The sequence below is a fragment of the Haemorhous mexicanus genome, chromosome 9 (genome assembly GCF_027477595.1).
Source record: "Haemorhous mexicanus isolate bHaeMex1 chromosome 9, bHaeMex1.pri, whole genome shotgun sequence".
NCBI lineage: Eukaryota > Metazoa > Chordata > Aves > Passeriformes > Fringillidae > Haemorhous > Haemorhous mexicanus.
Genome location: NC_082349.1, coordinates 19,365,212 through 19,387,164, shown reverse-complemented (window position 1 = coordinate 19,387,164; position 21,953 = coordinate 19,365,212). Strand labels below are relative to the sequence as shown.

Here is a 21,953-nt window from a genome sequence, read left to right as displayed (position 1 = left end):
ATCAGGGCCAAAATGCCAATTCATTTCAGACTTAAGCCTACTCCAGTAGAAAGCAGCCTTTGTAATGAAAATTGACCATAAACACGCCTGACCCTCTGCACGTGAATAGTGCTGGCTAACACACCAGTTAGCATTAAACCATCTGAAACATAAAGTCACCAGCAGTTTTCATAATCATACAACAAACAAGGTGCAGATTATTTTAATCTGTAATTATAACTTTAGCCATACAACATATTTCTAACATAAAGGTGAGCTGCCTTAGAATAAAACTGCTTGGTGTCTCAGGCAAGTCATCTTGTTTTACCATTGCTAGTAGAATGGTGTTCTTGCCAGACACAAGACACTAAGAATATCCTATCTACTTTCCTAAGTAGATAGGAAATTTTGGATGTACACAATTTGGAATGTCATTCCAAATAACCCTTCAGACTCAACACGGATTTTGCATACTCCATGGCCTTCTCTGGTGTACAAATTCCTCCTTCTCACAAGAGATTTTAATGGAAATGGATCCCTCTCACTAAGAACAGTCTATACAAGAGCACAAAGCCCCAGAAAGTGAATTACCTGTCTCCTAATTCAGCTCTCAGATACTACAAAAGGGGTTTCATCACCTCAAAATAACTTGCAAAGCTATCTGAGCTGCCTTCCAGGTGGTACAACTGGACAGTTGAAACCATCTTTATGCATATTTATCTATTTTATTTATCCCTCTGAAGCTTTTAGAAAGATTATCTAGCAATAGATGCAACATCCGTATCTATTAAAGTTGTCTTTGAGGCACCAGACAACAATTAGGTCTGCATGCTCAGAGGGATAAAAAATGGTAAACAAATCTTAAATCCTGCAGAAAATGGCCTTGCAGAAAATGCATTCTCATTTAAGAAAGCCTGCCTCTACTTCATAGCAGAGTAAATTTTTTTGCACTGCAAATATTAGTTAATGCTGTAAGACTGTAACAAAAATAAGCCAATAAAGTGGAAAAAAGAAGTTAAGTGAGAACAGCTACCATAAAGATCCCATTGTGTTAGGCTGTGTGGTATTTATAGCTTGACCACAAATGCAAGCGTGGCAAGTCTTCACCTTTTTTTTTCCTCCCTTCTTTTCTTAAATTCTCAGCATTTTGCAGCGTATACCAACGATTTCTTAAAATTACTTTACTGGTTCCAATCTATTACACAATCCTCAAAGATCTGCAGAGTGTATAAAGCAGTATGTGAAGTGTTACTCTAGCAAGTAAGTGAAATCAAAGAACCAAATCCTGCTCATGACAACACCACTGCTCTAAGTCAAGAGAAGTTCCTTGAAAGTCAAGAGAAGCTCCTGGAAAGCCATACCTGGCAGAAGTTACCCAGGCCAGAAAAATTCAAACTTGATTTTCTTGTATGCCACTATCCATTTACTGTGGTATGAGTTCAGGCAAAACAATAAACTACTCAGAACTTTCCAATACAGCAAAAGGACAGGGAACAGCTATTGGGTGGAGAGTACAAAGGAGTCTTTCTGCGTATCTGCTGTCTAGTCAGTTTATTCTATCCATAACCCAAGAAATGTACTACAGCCTCCAATAAAAAGGTGGTTCTGCAGACTGAAGCACAGTTCAGCACATACTGAAACAATGGATATAAGACAATCAAGTCCATTCTCTAAAAAAGACTATTTACATTATTTTTCCTTAATTTTATAAAAATATCTCCAAGAAAAGTAAATTGGCAATAAATGTTACAGGTTAAAATAATCAACCAAAAAACAGCAAAAGAAATAAAACAGTAATTTTTGATCAACATGAGCCATTTTGGTCACTAAGCAGTGACTGTGTAAGAGACAGCTGCATCAAATATTCATCCTTATCATCAACCACCATTCCCTTGTGCCTCACAGATTCTGAGATTCCTACACAGGATCTCAGTTCAATAGGTGCAGTAAGGTTCATTCTATCAGGTGAGTCTGCTCTAAACAGAAGTCTGCTCCCAAGCTTCCGAAGAAGACACACCCGAGCCACCAGAACAGCGCACATGGCCGCGGGTCAGGTGGGAGGGGAGCGGTGCTGCTGTGCTGCGAGCACAGCGCTCCCCAGCAGGCCTAGCTGGTCGCATGTGGCAGGAGCACGAAGCCTCACCCGGCAGCACAGGGGCTGGCTCTCGGAGGAGCACAGGGCCTGCCCGGCTCAGCGCGGGCAGCTCGGCAGGAGGCTCCGGTCCGGGCTGCCCTGAGGCGAGTCCGGCCGCGGGCCAAGAGCAACGCCGAACCTGCCGAGCCGGCCAGGCCGGGCCCGGGGTGACCCCCGCCCTCTCACAACTTCTCTGGCAGGGAGGCGGGCTCTGGGCGGGCCCTCCGCCACTTACCGAGCCCCAGCACCGGGATGCTGTGGCCGCTGGCGACCGGCACCGCGGGGACACCGCCCGGACCGGGCTTGCCCGCCGCTGCCATGACCCTGCTGCAGCCGGGGACTACAACTCCCGGCGGCCCCTGCGCCCCAACGGCGCCGCGGGCAGCCGGGAGCCGGGCGAGAGAAACCGGGAAACGGAGAGCTAGGAGCCGGGAAACGAGCGGCCGGGAACCGGGAAACGAGCAGCTGGGAGCCGGGAAACTAGCAGCTAGGAGCAAGGCTGTACCCGGACCTGGGGCTGGGTCCCGGCGAGCGGTGGGGTGTGCGGCACCCCGGCTGAGGCCGCTTCCGTTTCTCTCGTGAGGCAGGTGGCGGCTGGGCGCGCTCCCCGAGCATGCTGTACCTGGTGGGGCTGGGCCTGGGCGATGCCAAGGACATCACGGTGAAGGGGCTGGAGGCGGTGCGGCGCTGCCGCAGGGTGTACCTGGAGGCCTACACGTCCGTGCTCACCGTGGGCAAGGAAGCGCTGGTAGGTCCGGCCCCGGGGGCCCGAGGCCTCTGGTGCCATGGAGCCGGGGGTGTGCAGGGGCTGGTGGGTCCGTGGGAGAAACGAGCGGTGCCCGCTCTCGGGAGAAATATGTACGTGACCTTCACATTCCGTGTTTTCTAGGAGAAATTGTTTTGCTACCTTGCAAGGAGACTGCAGCAAAAATAAAGTTTTCCTACAACCGTTGGCATTAGTTTTCATCTGAAAACCTACCAATACGTGCAAACCCTGAGATACTGGAGGACTTGGTTAGAAAGTGTCTAATCTGTTTAAAAACATCAACAAAAAAATCCCCACCCAAAAGTCATACCAGAAAAGCACATGTTTTGAAGCCCTGCATCTCTGTATCAGCCTGAGGTGTTATGGCATGCCTGCTTGGAATAGCAATTTAATTGTGTCACATTTCCTCGTGGGCCAAGCTGCCTCACCATGTTGGGATTCCCAGAACAGGCACAGTTCAGTCAGAGATGGGCTGTTGGACAATGTGGAGATAAAGTTTTGTTAGTGAACACACCTCATGGAGGACTAGGGTAGTAAAAATGTGCAAACTGTAACTCTGAGGAGGTCACAGGTGGTCATTGAAAGATGAAGTTTAATGCAGATATAATACCGAAAAATAGCATAGCTGCCCACAGACCAGAGATCTTGTCTCTGAATAAGCTGATGCTGCCTGGGCCTTGGTGCTATATGGCCATAATGTACCTGTATGCAGAGCTGCAGATACATAGAGCATGTGAGACCTGTGGCTTGTAATCAGCATTACATGGTTTCCATATACCAGGTAGGCTAGAATATTTGGAGCATCTCTAGTTTATCTGCTGTATGAAGATATACTCTGTGGTTTATGTTTCTTTTCAGTACACTGAAGCAGTCTAAATTGTAGTCAGCCCATCCAAAACAAAATGTTCTTCTTTGTGGTTGTTTGATAGGAAAACTGCTAAATGGAAAGGATTACTTGGAGATTTTTACTTTTCAAAATGAGCATTTGCTATCAATAGAAAAATTATTGGATTCCGATCCATCTGAAAATAAAACACTGAATAGTAGGAAAATGCTGACTGTTTTTGATGTGGTTATTTTGGGTTTTCTTGTCATATATTTCTTACTGTTTTAAGTCTTTTGCAAACCTTGAAATACCAAAGATGAGATAAAAAGATCAATAAAAACAAAGTAAAAATGTTGTCTTACCTAAAACACCTAAGAGGGAATATAGGAGTTAATAACCAAGTGTTTATAATACAGCCTGGTTTACATACAAGTGACAATGCTGAATAGTTTATTTACTAATTTGATGGTCATTCTTTCCTAAGCAGCATGAAAAGTTAGAGGAAAACTCTCAAGAAGTAAGGAGCAGATTTTTGCCTGCAGAGACTTCCCAGAAATCCTTCTCTGTTGATGGTATTAAAATGAGGTCATAACATTCAAATGACAAGACTTGCTTGTTTATTGGGATGGCCTAAAATGTATATTAAAAGTTATTTGATGTTGATTATCCTAATTGGCCCTGAGTTTGGCAAAAGAAGTGTTTGGACCCAATGACCTCCCAGTGAGTCTACATTTTACTTTTTATATATTCTCTACTTAGCATGCTTTGATTAGCATTGTGGAGCAGTCTCAGAGCATGCAAATAGATTCCCTTGGATGAAGCCAAACTGAAAGGTGTGTTCCTGGGACTGACCCAATCTGTTCTGGAGCATGCATTTGCTCACAGTGTTGGGCCCAAGCCAGGCTGGTGCAGTGGCAGCCCACAGGAAGGGATCTGTGTGTTATGGAGTGCTCTGCTTTACAGCCCAGCTCCCCTTGTCCTGATGTGTGGGCTGATGAAAACCAGTGGGGTGTCAGAATTTGCTGCAGTTGGTTCAGTACAGATCTCAGCATTGCCACATTTCAATGTCTCAGAATCACAGATGCAAGATTTGCTTACACATTTATTTGGTCCCCTTTCTGTTGAATCTGTACAGGTTGCAGTCTGTTTCACAAGGGAAATAATATCCTGATTTTATACAGTTAGGAAAACCTACTCAAAAATGGGCAGGAACTCGTATTCAGGGAAGGGCATGTAGCCTGGTAGCAGAGGTCCCATACCTATTACTGTCACTATGGGATGCATTTTTTTATGGAAGCATCACTCCAGTACAGGTGTTACAGTTCTCTCATCAATTCACTGTTCTTTGTGGGCAAAGAAGTCACAGAAGTCAGAGGAAAACCGTCCTGGGTGATAACTGACTTCAATGGTTTTTTTCAATTTATTAGTATTTGTAATACCACACAAATTTGCTGACTACTACTTAGAACAAAAACGCCTTGCTTGGTTTTTGCACTGGAAAAAAAATTTATTCATGTAAAGAGCATGTAAAATGCATGGTGACACAACATGGCAGATGTTTTCAGTATGATCAGAAAACATGTTCTAGAACTAACTGAAGTTTCATTTACATGTGTGAAGTTGATTCTGGAAATAAAGGCATTTAAAATGTACAAAGAGACACAATGATTACTGAGCTGCTGAAGAAAAATTAAGGACAGGATCAAATACATGTTTACCTGTATACTTGGTAAAGTACTTCTTAAAGAGAACTCAAGATGAAGGATTAGTATGAAGTCATTCCTTAGATGTGGTTAGCTAAAATGTACTAAGGAAAAATCTGAGAGAACAGGTTGTGGTGTAGCTAGCGTGGTATTTGTACCTGGTTTGGTGCCAGTATTGTAAGGCTCAGGCTGGGAGTGGGGGTGCCTTACAGCAGCAAGGTAAATTAACTCTGCCTGGAGTCCACCCAGGTACCCTCAGTGCAGGTGGGACTGAGCTGCTTTAGGTGCAGCTGCTCAACTGACCCAGAAACCATGAAACACCAAGTCAGTGTCAGGATAAAGGTCACATTCACTAATTTTTGTCAGCTCAGGAGCTGCTCTATGGAAAGCTCAGGTGTTCTTGCAAGCAGAGGTGAGGTTCTCCAAGACATGGGGCAGGCAGCTGGGGAGAATAATGAAGTTACCTATTCCAGTGTCCATTGGCTGTGTTCCTGAGTGAGCACCCAGAGACATACAAAAATGTTCCTAAGTGTCTTATTTTGATGCTTATTATTTATTTCAATTTCTAGGAAGAGTTTTATGGAAAAGAATTGATTTTGGCTGACCGAGAAATGGTGGAACAAGAAGCAGATAGCCTTTTAAAAGAAGCTGATGTTTGTGATGTCGCATTTCTTGTGGTTGGTGATCCTTTTGGGTAAGATAGAGCAACATTTTAATTATAGCTTCATCACTCTTTTTTTTCAATAGGAAGAAGCCAACTCTTTAACTGTAGTTATTTTTGAGGGAACTGATTTTCAGACCAGAAACACTTCTATGTCTGTATATTCCTTAAATATACATACAGTTTTCTACACTTTATCTTGTTTTGGAGTTTCCTTGCCCACATGTCCATTATAGATAGGAATGTGGACCCTCCAGGATGTATGAATCTTTCCTTCACCAGATACTTATAATTTCATTAGTTATCATTTTATTCTCTGTGCTACCTTTTATAACAAATGCTTTGCCTTATGATTTGTCTGCTAACAGAAGAAATTCTGTGTTATTACGTAAATGAGGAATGTGCTGTTTTGGAGTAATATTCTTTTAGTTGCTGTTTGCACTTATAAAATGCAGCTTTTGTAGTCAGTGTTTTTAAAATCAATGCAGATTATTGGTTGTATAATCTGCTTTAATATATGCTAATTTTTAAAATCACTTATGTCATTATAAATGTCTTCTCCTGTTGGTTTATTAGGCCTTTTGTTTCCACTTTTATTCCTGCTGGAAAGTATAGGCTTTTTCTATGACCAGAAGGATCTCCTTCTGTCTCTTTGGTCAGGCATCATCAATCTGTAATGTCAAGCCATGCAGAAGTGCTTTTCATCTCCAGCTGGTGATGCAAGATTTATACCACAGTGTTAAGGGGCACAAGAAAAATGAAATCTGAGAACCCTATTTGTGAGGGGAAAAATGGAGTTTATGAGAAAAGGAGCAATTTGCACATTTGTCAAAAGCTGATAATTTATGTAAGTACAGGTTGAAGGCAATTGGCAAGACAATATTATATTAAACTAATTATGGGCAGATGACTTTGTATTTCAGAAATACTGATTATACTTGCAGTCCATGTTTGCATAGAGTGTAGCACCCTGTTACCTGTACACTTGTGCTCTGATCCAGTGACTGGTACAAGTACACAAACTACATGGATTGAAATGTAGCTGCTGCTTGTAAGCAGTATTCTGGTCTGCCTCAGTTATCATAAGTTTCAGTGTCAAAATACTTCAGGTCTGGTTAACATACTACGTTATTGTTAAAAACTACCCTTTTTTTGAATGAGTTGCTTCTCTCTAAATGTTTATGTTCTTATCTCTTAGTAGTACAATGGAAAGTCCACCACTCTAGGCTGGTGTTAACATCCATATTATTACTACACTACCCATAAAACTTAACCTCTGTATCAGTGATAGAAAATACTGCTATAGTTTTGGCTGTGGAGGGATGACTCCGTGAAACTTTTCCTGGTATTAGCTGAGTGCCCATAAGGGCACTTCTGCCTTTAGCTACAGTCATTACAGACAGATCTATTGGGAGAAAAAAATACTGGCTGGAGCAAATTTCCGTGAATAAAGCCAGCTGATGCCTTGGTCAGTATTAGCATAACCACAAAATCCTCCAGTGCTCCTTGTCCTTTGTATGTGCAGAGAATAACAGAAGGCTGTAAAACCAGTCTCCTCTTCTCTTAGAGCAGACATTCTTAAATCCCCTTTGCTTCTGGAAGTCAGGAGCAATGTTTGTATAGTAACTAAAGTACTGGTTCAGATCACTTTACTGCCTTCTCCTGGGTCTGGGAGCCTGTTTGTGTAAGGGTGTCAGATTTCTCAGATTCTCATTCCTCATTTTTTTCTGCCATTGAAATTAATTTCTTTTTTAAAATATTGATCTTTATAGCTTTGCCAGCTGCTGCCACATTTGTGTTCCAGTCTGAAGCACCTGATCTGCTGACTGGGTGCTGGTCAGACACACAGCACGGAAATTATCAGGCTAGAACCAGGGGAATTCTGTTAGGGTAACTGAACAAGGCCAGGGTGAAAGCAATTTTCCTAGTTCATTGTTCTGATGGCCATATGTTATTTCTTTCCTTCCTTCTTTGGAATGGCTACACAGAAGTGTGTGGTCTCATCTTGGGAATGAGATGTCTAAGGTCATTGATCAGGTCTGACAAATTTAGGCAAGGGGTAGGTGCATTTTCATTTTTCACAGGCATATAAGCATACATACAAGCAAAATACGTATGTAAACAGTGTTGCAGTTCAAAGATTTGCTTAATCTGTATGTACTGACCATTTTAGAAAGGCTCTAATCTCAACTGCTTTACTGCAAGTCCAGTAATTCTTGCAGCAGTCAGTCGCTGCAATGTGTTTATTCAGCCTTAGACCTAGAGCTGAACTTTGTTTGAAACTTCAATATTCTTATCTCTTTCAGAATAAACTTTATCACTCAGATTTAGGCATTGTTAATTTGAGTAGTCTGGATTAAATATTAGAAAAATTGATTCAGTCTAAGGATGTTTTTTCTAAGTAAACATGCAGTTCATCTCTGTCTATTCAGAGTTCTTGTCTGAGCATGGGGCTTTCCTGGCACACACTGGTGCAGATGGGAGAGGGCCTGGCTGTGCAGCCAGTAACAAAATCCTGGAGTTTTGTGGAAGTTTGTGCCAAACAGAGTTGACCTTTACAGTTCAATGCACGTTCAACAGACACCTGCAGAAGACAAAGGATTCATGGAACTCCTTTTCAAGTACTTACCAAGGCTACTTTATAAAGTAACATTGTAATAGTGTCACAGTTCTAATGATGCCAGAAAGCTGCAAAGGGCTGTACCATATTGAGGATGCCTGGCATTTCAGCTGGGGAAGATAACATATGGAAGCCTTACTGGAGTTTTTATTTTCCTGTAACCATTAGGATATTGTTGCCATTTTTCTGCCTCTGCATTGTCCTTATTGTGAAGGATTTAATTTTATTCCAAAACAAACTATAGTGATAGTAACACTTGGTAACACTGTGTTTTCAATGTTTAATTCCTTCCTTTTCTTACCACAGGGCCACAACACACAGTGATTTAGTGCTGCGTGCAGTAAAATTGGGGATTCCTTACAAGGTCATTCATAATGCTTCCATAATGAATGCAGTGGGCTGCTGTGGTTTACAGGTAATATTTTTGTGTATGCATTTATGTTGTTTCACAGCTGCCAAGCTTAGAATTGGTGAGCTCTTCTACTGCTGTGGCAGTGCATGTTGCAATCCCAACTCTGAAGATCTGTACCAACTGTACACATAATCTTAGCATTTTTTAACACTTCCTTTTAGCATGCCGCATGTCAGCAAAAGCCCCTTTTGATGAACTCATATGAAAATGAATAGTAACACTTCTGTTCTTTCTGCTTTCTAACTTCCTTCTGCCCCAGGAACCTTTGGTATTTAAAGTTATTTTACAGATCAAGCTTTGTTCATGTTGGCTTCCTTCTACTACTGATGGTAAATCAGGTATCAGGTAATACCTGATAGGTTTATGCTTAAAAAGGGTTATTATCCTGTAGAGAACTATGCTGATCTTGTCATATAAGAAGTACATGCAAAAGCCTCTATATATGTCCAACTCAGATTATAATTCCAAAGTCTTGAATATGATGCACTCTTTCTCTTATAAATTTGATCTGTCTCTACTTTCTGCCAATCTGATGAGGGAGGAGGGATTGCTTAGCCAAGGACAGTTTTTGTGCATCTTGAATGGCTAAAGTAGAAAATTCTAATGTTCCCCAAGAAAACATTTCCTTTTACACATGTATAGGTTCATGAAAGATATTGTGGCAGCGTATAAATCACAACTAATCACATACAAATTAGATGAAGCTTCCCCCACTTGTTTTCATTCATCACTTTAACATAGAACCTGCCCTCTCAAGGTTCAGAATGGTTCCCTGTGCAGGGGGACCCTGAAACCAAGTTCCCACTTTACAAAAGACAAAAGCAAGCACAGGAGTGTAAATGTACCACAGACAAGTTGGGGCTTTGAACAATAACTTTCCATCACTGAAGGAGAAATTCCTTCCTAGCAGTACCACAAAAAATATACTTTTTTAATTTCAGCAAACACTTGGTAAGTTCAAATTTCCACTGACTAAGTCCAATACTCCAAACTCCATTCAAATATTAATGCTAGCCAACAGCAGAAAATCTGTTGCAATGAGTTTGGGTTATCTTTGGTTTTGATTAGAAATCTGAGCACCCTGTCTGACCTGGCTCAAAACCAATGCAGTGACACCTGTCCCATTAGCTAAAGGGAATGCTGCACAGCGTTCACACTCTTTATAATTCTCTTGTGAGCACTTTCTTAGTGATACCTGCCTATTGCTGCAAGAGTTGGGCAAAATCATCTTTCAGAAAGGAAATAGGCCTCTTGGTGTCTAAAATCTACATGTACAAATAGCAGCTGTCGCATGACTGCACTTACCGGGGTGGGTAAAACAAGAGTTGTGGCTGGGGCTCACCCTTCCCCTTTTGGCTTGATGGTGGTGCCAAGTTTGCTTCTGCCTACAGGTTGTTGACAAGTAGTTTCTAGTACTTGCTCTCTTTTTTACTGTTCTCTTACATTCATTAGGAAGTAAGATGCAAGGCCCAAAGAGATTTTTAAGTTTTCTGAAGGTTTGCTTCCTCCACGGTTCAGCCAGGCATAGGAAGGAGCAGTATACAGCTTTTAGGTTAATTGAAAAAAAAGGCCAGAAACCTAATGTGAGTATACTATAAACAGTCCATCAGGTTATTCCCATATGCAGTGTTTTGGGGAATAGTTTGCTATTTCCTTATCCCTTGCTGGAGGGAGCAGACCATAAAGGAAATGTGATGTTATTCACTCTGGCATTAGTCCCCTTTTCCATTCTGGCTTGGGAGGGGCTGCCTTCTCCTAAATCCACATTCCTGTTGTCATATAAGGCATTTTAGGAAATACTGATTGCATTACCAGGCTGAATAGAACCAGTTGTATGTTTAAGTCTTGATTACTCCTTACTGGCATAAACAGCAAGTGAGGTGTATCTTACAAAAAAGCAGCCTTTGATTAACTAGAGTTGCGTTGGAAGTTTATAATTTCTTTCAAAAGCCTTTACATTCCATGGCTGTCTCCTGCCATCAATTTAATTTTGAAGTTATTGTGTCTCAAATTGTAAAGTTCCTGTCAAGTATAGGAGGGATTCCTCTTTCGCTTCACCACAGAAAAGGCTTTGCTTTTTTTCTTGTTTTAATCTGATTGTGATACAAACTCTCTCTCTTTCTTAGTAGAGAAAAACAGGAAACACCTTTATACGCCGTTCAGAGAGCCATGTGTGTAGCGAGCTGTAACTGCTGATTAGGCTGTCAGTGAAATGCAGCTACAGCACAGTCTGGTCACAAAAGAATGTCTGGTCATCAGAGCAATGTTTCTGTGCAGCCAACAACATTCTGGTACCGTGCAGTTTTCCTGTATAGATTTAGTGAAGTTGATACAGCATCAGTGATGGCTTGTTACCTTCATTCCATAGTTGTAGTTCTTGCCAAATAATGAGTGCTGCATATCTATTTTCAAATACTTTTTATTTGTCCTCCTCATGTAACAGAATTAGTGAAGCTGTTTTGGAATACTGAAAAAAAGAGGGGGGTTTTAATTTTGAAAATTAAACTTCTTGGAAGATCTCACAGTCTGATAAGCTGTGCTGGGATAGTATAACTTAGCAAAGTGGTAGTCTGACTGTGCATAAGGCTCTGTGATTTGCTGTGCCTCTCTCTTTTACACTGTTTTTGCTGTGCTTCACTGTAACAGATTTTTTCTTTCCAAGGCTGAAGAAGCTGTTTTCCCTTAAAAACAAATGAATACAGGTATGGGAGAGAAGCCAAGAAACATCTTCCTGTGCCTCTTAGCATGTTCTCTGCAGGTTCACATCCCTTGTCTGGAGTCTGCTTGGGTGTGTTTGTCACTCTAACTCCTGTTGTAGTGGAGAGCAACCACCAGTGAGGACAGCCAGGCACTTTGGTATCTGCAGACCCTGCCAGGGAAGCACAGGCTGTACCTGTGCCCACTCTCAGTTTTTCAGAATAGGGCTGATTGCTATGGCTTTTAGCCATAGAATAAAGAGGCCGGAAAATTAGGGTCTCTAATTTGCATATTTCTCCTTCATTTCTAATATGCTTGACATCTGTGTTGGTTTGGGAAAGTCACTGGCCAGAGTGGTGCTCTCAGGACAGAATTCTCTCTGACCCAGTGCTGGTAATGTGTCCTTGTGGTAGAACTGCTGGTGGTCAGACACATCTGGAAGATCCTGCATCACGCTGGCCTGTGGTGCATGTGAAGGAATGATACAACTTGAAATGGCTTGAGATCATGCCATTAACATAAAGAAAGAGGATTGAGAACTGAAGTGCCAAGTTGGAGGCAAGTCACAGGATGAGATAAAAGGCTGAAATGAGATGCTCATTTCTGAATGGTGTTGCTCGTTTTGAAAGCATTTGGTTGGGTAGCTAGGAAAAAAACATGTTACAGCCAAGAGCTGCCTTTCTTTTGAGATGTACCCACTTTCCAGCTGAATAGCTTCAGAACAAACATCTGCATGTGCCCTTGTTTCTTTCAGTGAAGCAGCCCGGGTTTTTTGTTTGCAGTCCACTTAATTCTTGTAAGACAATTACAGTTACAAAATAGAAAACAGCCTTTTTGCTAGCAGCTGGTCACTTAAATGCCAAAGTAATGATTACTGTGTTATGTTTGAGTTTTTGCTGAACAGGTGAGTACATTTCCAGTGTCAAAGATGAAGAAGCTGGAGGATCCTGTCATTAATTACTGTGCTCATACTCAAATAGAAACCCTGTAGTAGCTGCAGGAGTGGAGCCTCTGAGTCCCACCCTCTCTGTGTGCCCTAATCTTCAAAAACACTCTGCTGTAATAGGAGGGACTTTACACAAAATTACTGACTGTTAAACTGTTTTCCATCACTGTTTTTTCAGTTACTAACAGCTTCTGGGCCTTTAAGAAGTTATTTGTTTCTCGAGCCAATTAAAGGTTAAATCAGTGCTGGTCACACTATTTCATTATTCACAATTGCTGTCCAACTTAGTGCTATTTGTCACCAGCAAAAATGACCCAGAAACATCTATTTAATCAGGTTTGTTTTTTTTTTTTCTTTTACATATCTTCATTTCATATTAGTAACCCAAGTCACCTTCAGGGCAGGAAACATTGCTTGATATTGACAGAAAGAGTCTTAGAAGGTTTTTAAAGATAAGGTGACATTACCTTCGGGGGTGAATCCTCTCCTATGCAAGTTTGCCTTCAAAGTATTTTGATAGCTGAATTTTGTTCTGCTTGTGGAGTGGCTATTTCCTAAGCAGATCCAAGAGGCAGCCAGAGCAAAATGTGCTCATCCCTTCAACTGATTTTATGTGATTTGTCTCAGCTGCCTTCTGAAGACTGCATATGGAGTGGATTTCCCTCAGCCAGATGTGTTTTCTTCACAGTTCCTTCCTCTCTGGCATGTACTAAGGGGGCTGGAAGGTTTTGGGACAGCTAAGGCGATCTCTTAGCTTGCAGTACAAAAAGGAGTCAAAGCCACAAATAGGTAAATGGTAAAACATTTCAGTTTCGTGTGAAGGTTCTCACGAGAGGCATCTGAAGTTGCTAAAGGTCTGTGATACTAAATAAGGTAGTGTAAAGGGCTAGAGCTAGACTTGTGGTTGTTTCATATGGCCAATTCCAAGCAAAAACAAAGATTGAGTGATTCTTGCTGCCTCTTTGTTGATAATGGCACTACTTCTTAAGCTGCTATCAAGCAACAATATATAACACAAAGAAGAGCAGGAGCCCTTTAATTTGATCTATGTGATCTGAAGGGTTGTTAACAGGTTAGGGAGAATAAAGGGAAAAACCTGACTCAGATTCCTTATCTTTGAGGATGAACATTGCATAGCATCACATTGCATTGCATCTCAGAACCCCTATGACAAAGACAAAGCAAATATATCTTAGCTTTTCTGGGTATGCTCATTGGGATCGATCAGGAAGTAACCTGGGATAATGCAAGGTGCTCTGCAGTCTCTAAATTTATTGAAGAATAGTCTTGGGAGAAAAAGCCTCTTAGTTCCTACCAGTGGGTTGTGGTTAGGCTGAGAAGAGTCTGAATTTCCATAATTCACTTTGCTGTGAGAACTATCTGCAGTGTAACCTGCGACCAGAACATGGCTCTGTAACATTTCAGCCCTACGAGGTCTCAGGTATTTGGTTGTGTATGGTGGCAGGTCTGAAGAATGCAGTAACTCCTTTTTTTGGGAAGAACCAGACATATGACTAGTTCTGAAGCTATTTGAAATGTTAGGAAAGGAGATAGGTTCATAAATGAAAAATTGCTGTGTCACCATTGAAGCTGATACAGCAATAATTCTGAGAAAGATGCTGTAAAAATAGATGTCTGTGTTTTGAAATGTTTACTTCTTGGTTTCTCTGCAGCTGTTGGCCAACTGACCTTTAATATTATTTTGCATCTTCTCTCCTGCTTGCTTTAGTACTTTTTAGAGGGGATGGTGGATCTTCCTTTTTTAATTTCCCTATTTAGTCTCAGCTTGTTCCGTCTTTTATGCCCTAAATTTTTGTGGTGATTGACCACACCATGATTTCAAGTGAGGACAATTGATCAGGACAGTTTCAGGTATCTGATATCAGACTGGTCTTTAACAAAGTGGTTCAGCAGTTTCATTGAAATTCCACTTGCATGAAGACTTTTCAAGGTGAGATCATGGTACTTTCACAGTTCATTCTAGCCTCTCAATTTTCAATCAATTCTGCTTGTATAAACAAGAAGTAAAATAAGAAATAGCATTAATAGAAAGGTTAAAATACTAACAGAAAACAAGCACCAAAAGTTGTCAATCATTCTTTCATATCATGTGTGTAAATAAAATAGGAAGTTATATCTTGTTCTGAGGTGATGTAACTGAGTTGAAGAACAGCTTTCTGCAGTATTTTGTGAGGCAGAAAACTCTGGCAGCAGGGCATTGCCTCAGAGTAGAGTGCTGGCTTCCTTTGCTGTCCTGAGCTATTGCATTGCAAAATTTGAGTGCAGAGTTTTGCTTAAGCCAGTTACTACATGGGGGGAGGGTGCGGAGAAAGGGGTATTTCCAAAGACTGAGGTCTTTCAAAAGGACCTTTTGAAACTTTTCTGTGATGTTTTTGAGCATTGAGGAGAAGGTAAGAAGTTTGGTTTCCAAGCTAAAAACACGAAATATCTGTCCAGCCATTTCACTGCACCCCTTTGAAATTCTGGCACTTTTGAGCCTGAGCAGAATGTAGGCACTCCAACAAATCTGCTCATCAGTGTAAGTGTGATGCCTGAGATGAGGGGCTGGTGCAGACCACACGTTGCCCACTCCTAAACCCCACGTGCTTCCTGTAGAGTGCAGCACACACAAGTTGGCTGTGAAATGTCATTTGCTGCTGCCTGCCTTTCGAGCTGTGCCAGCCACTGTACAGCCGGTCCCTGGTCTCTGCAAATACACACAGCTCAGCATCTTACTGAACTCCTGAACAGTCTCAAAGCCTGGCAGTAATCCTTAGTTGTGTTGTAACACTCCTTGGTTAACAAACATGTCAGACAGCTCTCTTTCAGTGAGAAGCATGATTCCTGGAATTTTGGGACCCTCTGCAGCCTTTTATGGTTGGGGGAAAGAATGCACTTTAATTTCAGTGGGTTTTGTCTTTAGTGAACCTGCTGTCTTCTGTAACTCCTGAATCCTTAGGATAGTACTGCAATTTTTGGCATTTACTGCTCTCTCTGCTGCAAGGCTTTTCTTGAAAGTCAGATGCTTCATTCACAAGTTCAAAAGGTTGAAATTGGAGCAGAGCAGAGGAAATTAATTTGGAACAAATTGAATTCTGCATGAGGTACAGGGGGAGCATTTAAAGTCTAAGTTCTGATGTCCTTCTTAATGTTGCTTGCCCTGGTGAAGAGCAGTTCCTATATTTACTTAAATGTCACATATCTGCAGAGATCAGATACTGGATGAGAAAGAAATATTGCTTTGTGTCTGTAGAAGTGTTTGTAAGGTAATAAGTATTCAAGCACAATAGAGGGATTCCACTTACTACTTTAGTTTCTCAGCATTCAGATTGATGGTGTGCCAGGGACTTCCCAAAGTAGTATTCCCCCCTCTGTAATTTAAAGTAAGAATATGTGCACATTAATCCTAGGATGTCTGTTCTTCACAAGTTTAGTTAGCAGAGGGGTATAAACTGCAAAAGCATTTCCAGGAGGTTAATCAAATATGTCCTACTCTATCTTATTGGTGTAAAAACTACTTCTGTACTTTCCAGCTGCTGAGAAAATAGGTGTATTTTTTCTGAGACTAAGTACAATTTTCTGTGGTATCAATTCTTCATGAAGGTGTTCTGAAGGTATTTCTGCTGAATAGAAGGTATTTCTGCTGAATTTCTGACAAAACTCTTTTTTGACATCCAGGCTTCAGTATTAATGCAAAACACTGTAAACAAAGGACAGATAAGTGAATGATTGGCAGGAATAAGGATAACTTGCTTAACTTCTTGTTGGCAAAGAGGATGGAGAATTTTTGTAATGGGTAATGGAAAAGAGAATGATAACAATCAGAATTAGCACTGTATGGTATAAAGTTGAATGTCCAACTCATTCTTAACATGTGGCAGAGTGGTTTAGGAGTTCTGATTCCCAACAAAATACCTCACAGATAATAACATTTCTCCCATTTCTGCATGTCCTTTCCTTTCCTAAAGGGCGAAGGTGAAAGTTTTTCTTCCTTGGTTTATAAAAATGCCAGAGGGCCAAGGTAAGATTTAAGGTTAATTGAGGCCCCTTTCTGTCCTGAACAAGGACTGCTGCTTTGGGGAAGTGGCTGCAGGTGGTTTCAGGTGCTGATGGGGAGCACTTAGGTTGGTATCAGACATTGCAGCACTTCTGGAAGATTGCAGGAATGCTATCAGGGATATTGAATGTATCTTGCTCCCAGATGTTCTAACAGTGAAAGGGAGACAGAGAAACTTCTTGTACTAATAGTTTTTCTACAGATTTGGTACAAAATGGGAATGAGTTCTAGGCAGCCACATGAAAAATAGGCAAAGTATAGTTTGATTTTTCTTTTCATTTTCTAGAACACAGCCTTGAAAAAGCTAACATCAGGAAAGTTACATCAGGAGCAACTTATTTGGTTCAACCTGTATTTACTTTACTGGAAGAGCCTTTAGGTTGTGAAATGTACCCAGTATGTTCTAGTCCTTGTGCTAGAATGAAATACTTTAAAGAGGAAATGTTTTCAGTTATCTTCCAGGAATCTTTGAATAAATTCTATCAGCATGAATGGTTAAAATTTGAGCTTTTGAAAATAAGCTCTAATACGTTTGAAAATAAACATGTTTCTGCTGCGATTCAAGTTCTGCTCTACCACCATAAAGGAGTTAAAGCCACAGCCTAATGCCACAGTAACAGAAGTATGTATAGGGGAATCCCCTCATGGCACAGGGATGCCAGAGCTGCTTCTATACAGGGTCCTCTGCCAAAGCACACACAGTGCCTTTGTCTCCTTTCATGGGCTTGGAAAAGCAGCTTTTCCTTCCAGGAGTACAGAGAAAGTGAGAAGGGTAGTTCATGTAGCTGTTGTTTCTCTGGTGGGCTTGAGCAGACAGAATATTGGCAAGCTGTAAAATCCATCTGGGGCAGTCCCAGTCCAGAGCTAAATAGACCAAAATTGATGCATGGTATTCTCCTATTTCAGGGCAAAAACTACTTCCAAGCCAAATACTGCCTTAAGTTACATATGACTTTCACTTTTACATCATCAGAGATGATTGGCAAGACTATTGCTTCAAATGTCTTCACCAAGATGAGGGACTTACAGTCATAAATGTGTTAAGGCTGAGAATAGAATCAGTGAGTATGCTTGACACAGAATCTGCTAGCAATATTCTTTCCATATGTGCATAAACAATGTTGTACCTCTCTGCTTCCTGTACAATCTGTCTTCAGATCTTCATGTCCACTATCTCCTTAGACTGTAACTCCTTTTGTCTGCTAGAGCTTCCATCTGCAGCAAAATGCCATTTAATTCAGTAGAATCAAAACATTAAATTACAGCATTATTCCAAGCTGTCTAACCTCAACCAAAGTAAGAAATAAAATCCCTTAGCCAAAGTAAGAAATAACAAATAATAATTTTGGTGCTCATCTTACAAAGTTTTTGCCTTTAAAAGGACTTCAGAATTGAGTAACAATAGAAAGTAGAAATAGAAAGTTACTAATTATGCATTGGAAAGGTGAATGCAGTAAAAACTTTACAGGTGTGTTAAAAGCCATTACTTGGCCTTTAACATTATTGAATGCTCTTATTTTTTCTTATTGCTTATGTGTGTTACTGCTTTTGCTCTGTTTTACAGTTGTACAATTTTGGAGAAACCGTTTCCATAGTGTTCTGGACAGATACGTGGAAGCCAGAGAGCTTCTTTGACAAGATTGAGAAGAACAGGCAGAATGGAATGCACACCCTGTGCTTACTTGGTGAGCAGCAGCCACTCTCCTGCCTTTTATTTATGTACTGAATGTTTACCCAACTGACTAGATCACCAGATAAGCAAATGTGGCATTGGAAAGGTTAGTGCTGATAAACTTTTGAACTGAAAGTGACTTCATGGATGGAGAAGCAATTTGGTAAACTGGGCACTTACAGTCTTGGAGTTTTGCATTTTAACCCCTTTGATCTGAGTCACTTTGGTTTAGAAGTTGATTATGTATCAAGGAATACTTATTCAAGGTTAAAAATGTATCCAGCTTTCTCTATGACAGTTTGGGAGTGGGAGGAGGGGTGTTTGAGTACAGGTAACATTTGGATTCCTCTTGGAAAGATTATGGTCAGTTTCATAAAATTGCAGCTGTGCAGAGTCTTACCTACCTGACCCCTTCTCTATTTCAGTTTTGCCCAAATCCTTTTATTTTCCCGTAAGAGAAGCTTGTTCTAAATTTTGATTGGGACAGGAAGGAAGTGCTAATGAAAGTCAGGTTCCTGCATGGCAGTGATGTAATCACTGTCGAGCAGTCAGACTGCTTTACCTTCTGTGACATCATGTGCTCATAATTTAAGAGTAGTCCCAATGAACTGGTGTGCTCAAATGTGCTAGTATTTAACTATCTTATGGTAAATATGCCTATTTGTATATTTACCAGGATTTTTATTTGGCTGTGTTGCTCTGAAATCTGTGAAATTTGCCCTATTGTTGGGTAAAATCACATGCATAAAGTCACAGGATTTTGAGATTAACTAACAGATGAAACAGTACAGTGTGATCCATATTCTAATAGCTAAATATAATAATATTGTAATATTAATAATAGCTAAAATGTTAAAGCTTCACCTACATAGAAAACTAAATTAGAAGCTTGTAGGAAAGCTGTGTTTTAATGTGTTTTGTTCTACAGATATTAAAGTGAAGGAGCAGTCTCTGGAGAATCTCATGAAGTGAGTCACCATTTTTAAAATACATAGAAACACACAGTGCCCCTACAAAGGGTTTTTTGTACAAGGAACAAAGGTTCTTTGCCCATAGTCTAATACTGAACTTACCTGCCTTCTCCTCTCCTGCTTCTTGTGGCCACTGTCTTTTGTTTCTTACAAGGAGTGAAACTCTTGTTCCTTGCAATGGGGCCTGGCTTTATTTACAGTAACTGAATGGAGTTGCAGCAGAACATGTGTAACTGTTCCTGTGAGAAGCACTAAGTCAGAAAGGGATAGGCTTTCCTCTTGGTGAATGAAGTATTATTTCTCTACTGTTCTGTCACCTCCTGAAACAGATTAATATCTGAAAGAGTGTTCTAATTTTATTCTTTGTACACTGGCTGGAACAGTGCAAAGTGCAGAATACATAACACCCTTCTTAAGAGTTCAATAAGCAATATACAGAAAATGCTCTTGTGCTCGTTTAACTGTAGTCAAAAAGCTTTTGCCACATCTTGCCCATCTCTGCAATCTGTATGTTTTCACAGTGGTGAATATAAATGGCTCCTCTATACATGCTGTAACTGGTCTAAATTAACATTTGTGAAGTCTCACAGTATCATTGAGGTTTGTTTATTCTAGAGTTTCAAAATAAAATCTGTTTGAGTGAATCCACAGTTGGCAAAGAAAGCAGCATTTCATTTAAGAATATATTTCTAGTCTGTAATCATCTGTCTACAGGGCATTTAACAGAAAAACAGTTGTATGCCCTTGTATTTAAGTCTAATGCATCCTTCAAGAGTAGCTGCAAAACCTGCATCTTGCTTCTAGCAGTTGAATTTGTTTTTAGGATCTAAATGATCTGGCAGCTGGAGCCCAGCTGTTTCACAGGTGTGGTGAGAGCACAACAGATTTCTGTATTCTTGTTAAAAAGTCCACTCTTGTCTCAAAGACCCAGCCTGAGAGCCTGGCCTGTTTAAGCTCAACCTGCTGGTCTAGAGGTCTCTTGAAATAAGCTGTAAGATTGCTGGGGATAACAAAACGGGTTATATGTAAAATTTCTCTGCTTTTCCTTCCCTGCAGAGGAAGAAAGATTTATGAGCCACCACGTTACATGAGTGTGAATCAAGCTGCAGAACAGCTTCTTGCCATTATTGAAAACAGAAGGCTCCAAGGAGAAAAACCAGGTATGATTGGACTGCTTCTGTCTGCTACCACCCCTCACCAGTCACACCTCTTGATGAGCCTCTGAACTCCACTCCCCTCCCCTGACTCCCAGAATTCTGCTCTGCAGAGGATTTGGGCTGCCTTAAATCCTAGTCACGAGATGGATTTAGCTAAGCTTGAGCCCAGCACAGTTCAGTGAGCATCAATGAAGCTGCACTGGTGGCTCCTGGAGCTACAGTCAAAGCCTCAGTCTGGAAACCCTGCACTGTTTCTATCCATGTGGAACTGTGAGCTCTTTGAGCCATTAGAGTTGCAGGAGGCAGAAGGATTTCTGAGCATTTCAGATCAGTCAAGCTTCAAAAAAAATCTCAGCTCTCTTTTACTTAGACCTGTCACACTCTGCTCTATGTGAACACCAGCAGGAATCTAGGTTAACCCAAAGATGCAGAACTGTAATTTTCACCTTGAATTTTTAACACTAGTCAGGAGCAAACTGAAATATTTATTGAGACCAAGGGTAAAAGCACAGCAGCTAATAAAGATGATGCAGTTGTGTCACAGAATTTTTTTCTAACAAATTCATCTAGGTCTACCCCTCATTTAAAAAGTTTATTTCTCCAATACTGTTAAAATGAAAATCCCTTAATTTTATCCTTTACATAGAATGAATCAGAAGCAGCAGTTTCCTCAAAGTGAACACAATTCCTGAATGAATTCTTCCTTATCAACATCCTTAAGTTTTATTTTCTTTGAAGAGCAAATTTCTTTCTAGGCCACTCCAATAATTTAATAATTGGAGGTTTAGGAAAGGAATGTTAAGGTTTAAGCATTTTGAGTACTTTTTCCCTTATTATAGGATCATTAGTCAATAAATTAAACATTTCATCTTCTTTCTTACAGAAATTACTGAAAACACAATTTGTGTTGCCCTTGCTCGTGTTGGTGCTCTGGATGAGAAGATTGCTTCAGGCACTCTACAGCAGATGTCCACTGTGGAATTGGGTGCCCCACTACATTCCTTAATTGTTACAGGCACTATGCATCCTCTGGAACTGGAAATGCTTAAACTGTTCTCTGTAGATAGTTCCGTTTTTGAAAATAATGCATGTCAAAGGACTACTTAAATAAAAACCAGGCATTTACATTTTTATTCCATCTTTAATTGCATAACAGCATCAAGATATTGCTGTGACTATTTAAGACTTGTCTAACTGTAGTTAGACACTATATTGCTTCAGAGGACACACTGCAGGAACATGGAACTGCTTTTACCTGAGGCTGCAAACTGCACCTGCTGGTATCAGCTTCTACCCTGCAGCCACCTCCAGAAACCCCTAAGCCTTTGATTCAGATCATTGACATCCACACC

The 21,953-nt window shown here is 40.8% G+C and overlaps 1 protein-coding gene across 1 annotated transcript; it reads left to right on the top strand.

Annotated features, from left to right (window-relative positions):
- The first annotated feature begins 2,339 nt into the window (after window positions 1–2,339).
- Window positions 2,340–21,726, top strand: DPH5 (diphthamide biosynthesis 5). Its single transcript, XM_059854399.1, is given in 9 exon segments — window positions 2,340–2,618; window positions 2,621–2,707; window positions 2,710–2,861; window positions 5,978–6,102; window positions 8,996–9,104; window positions 18,366–18,486; window positions 19,402–19,441; window positions 20,501–20,604; window positions 21,485–21,726. Coding segments are annotated over 9 exon segments (1,215 nt in total). The 5' UTR covers window positions 2,340–2,365; the 3' UTR covers window positions 21,709–21,726.
- Window positions 21,727–21,953: the final 227 nt, after the last annotated feature.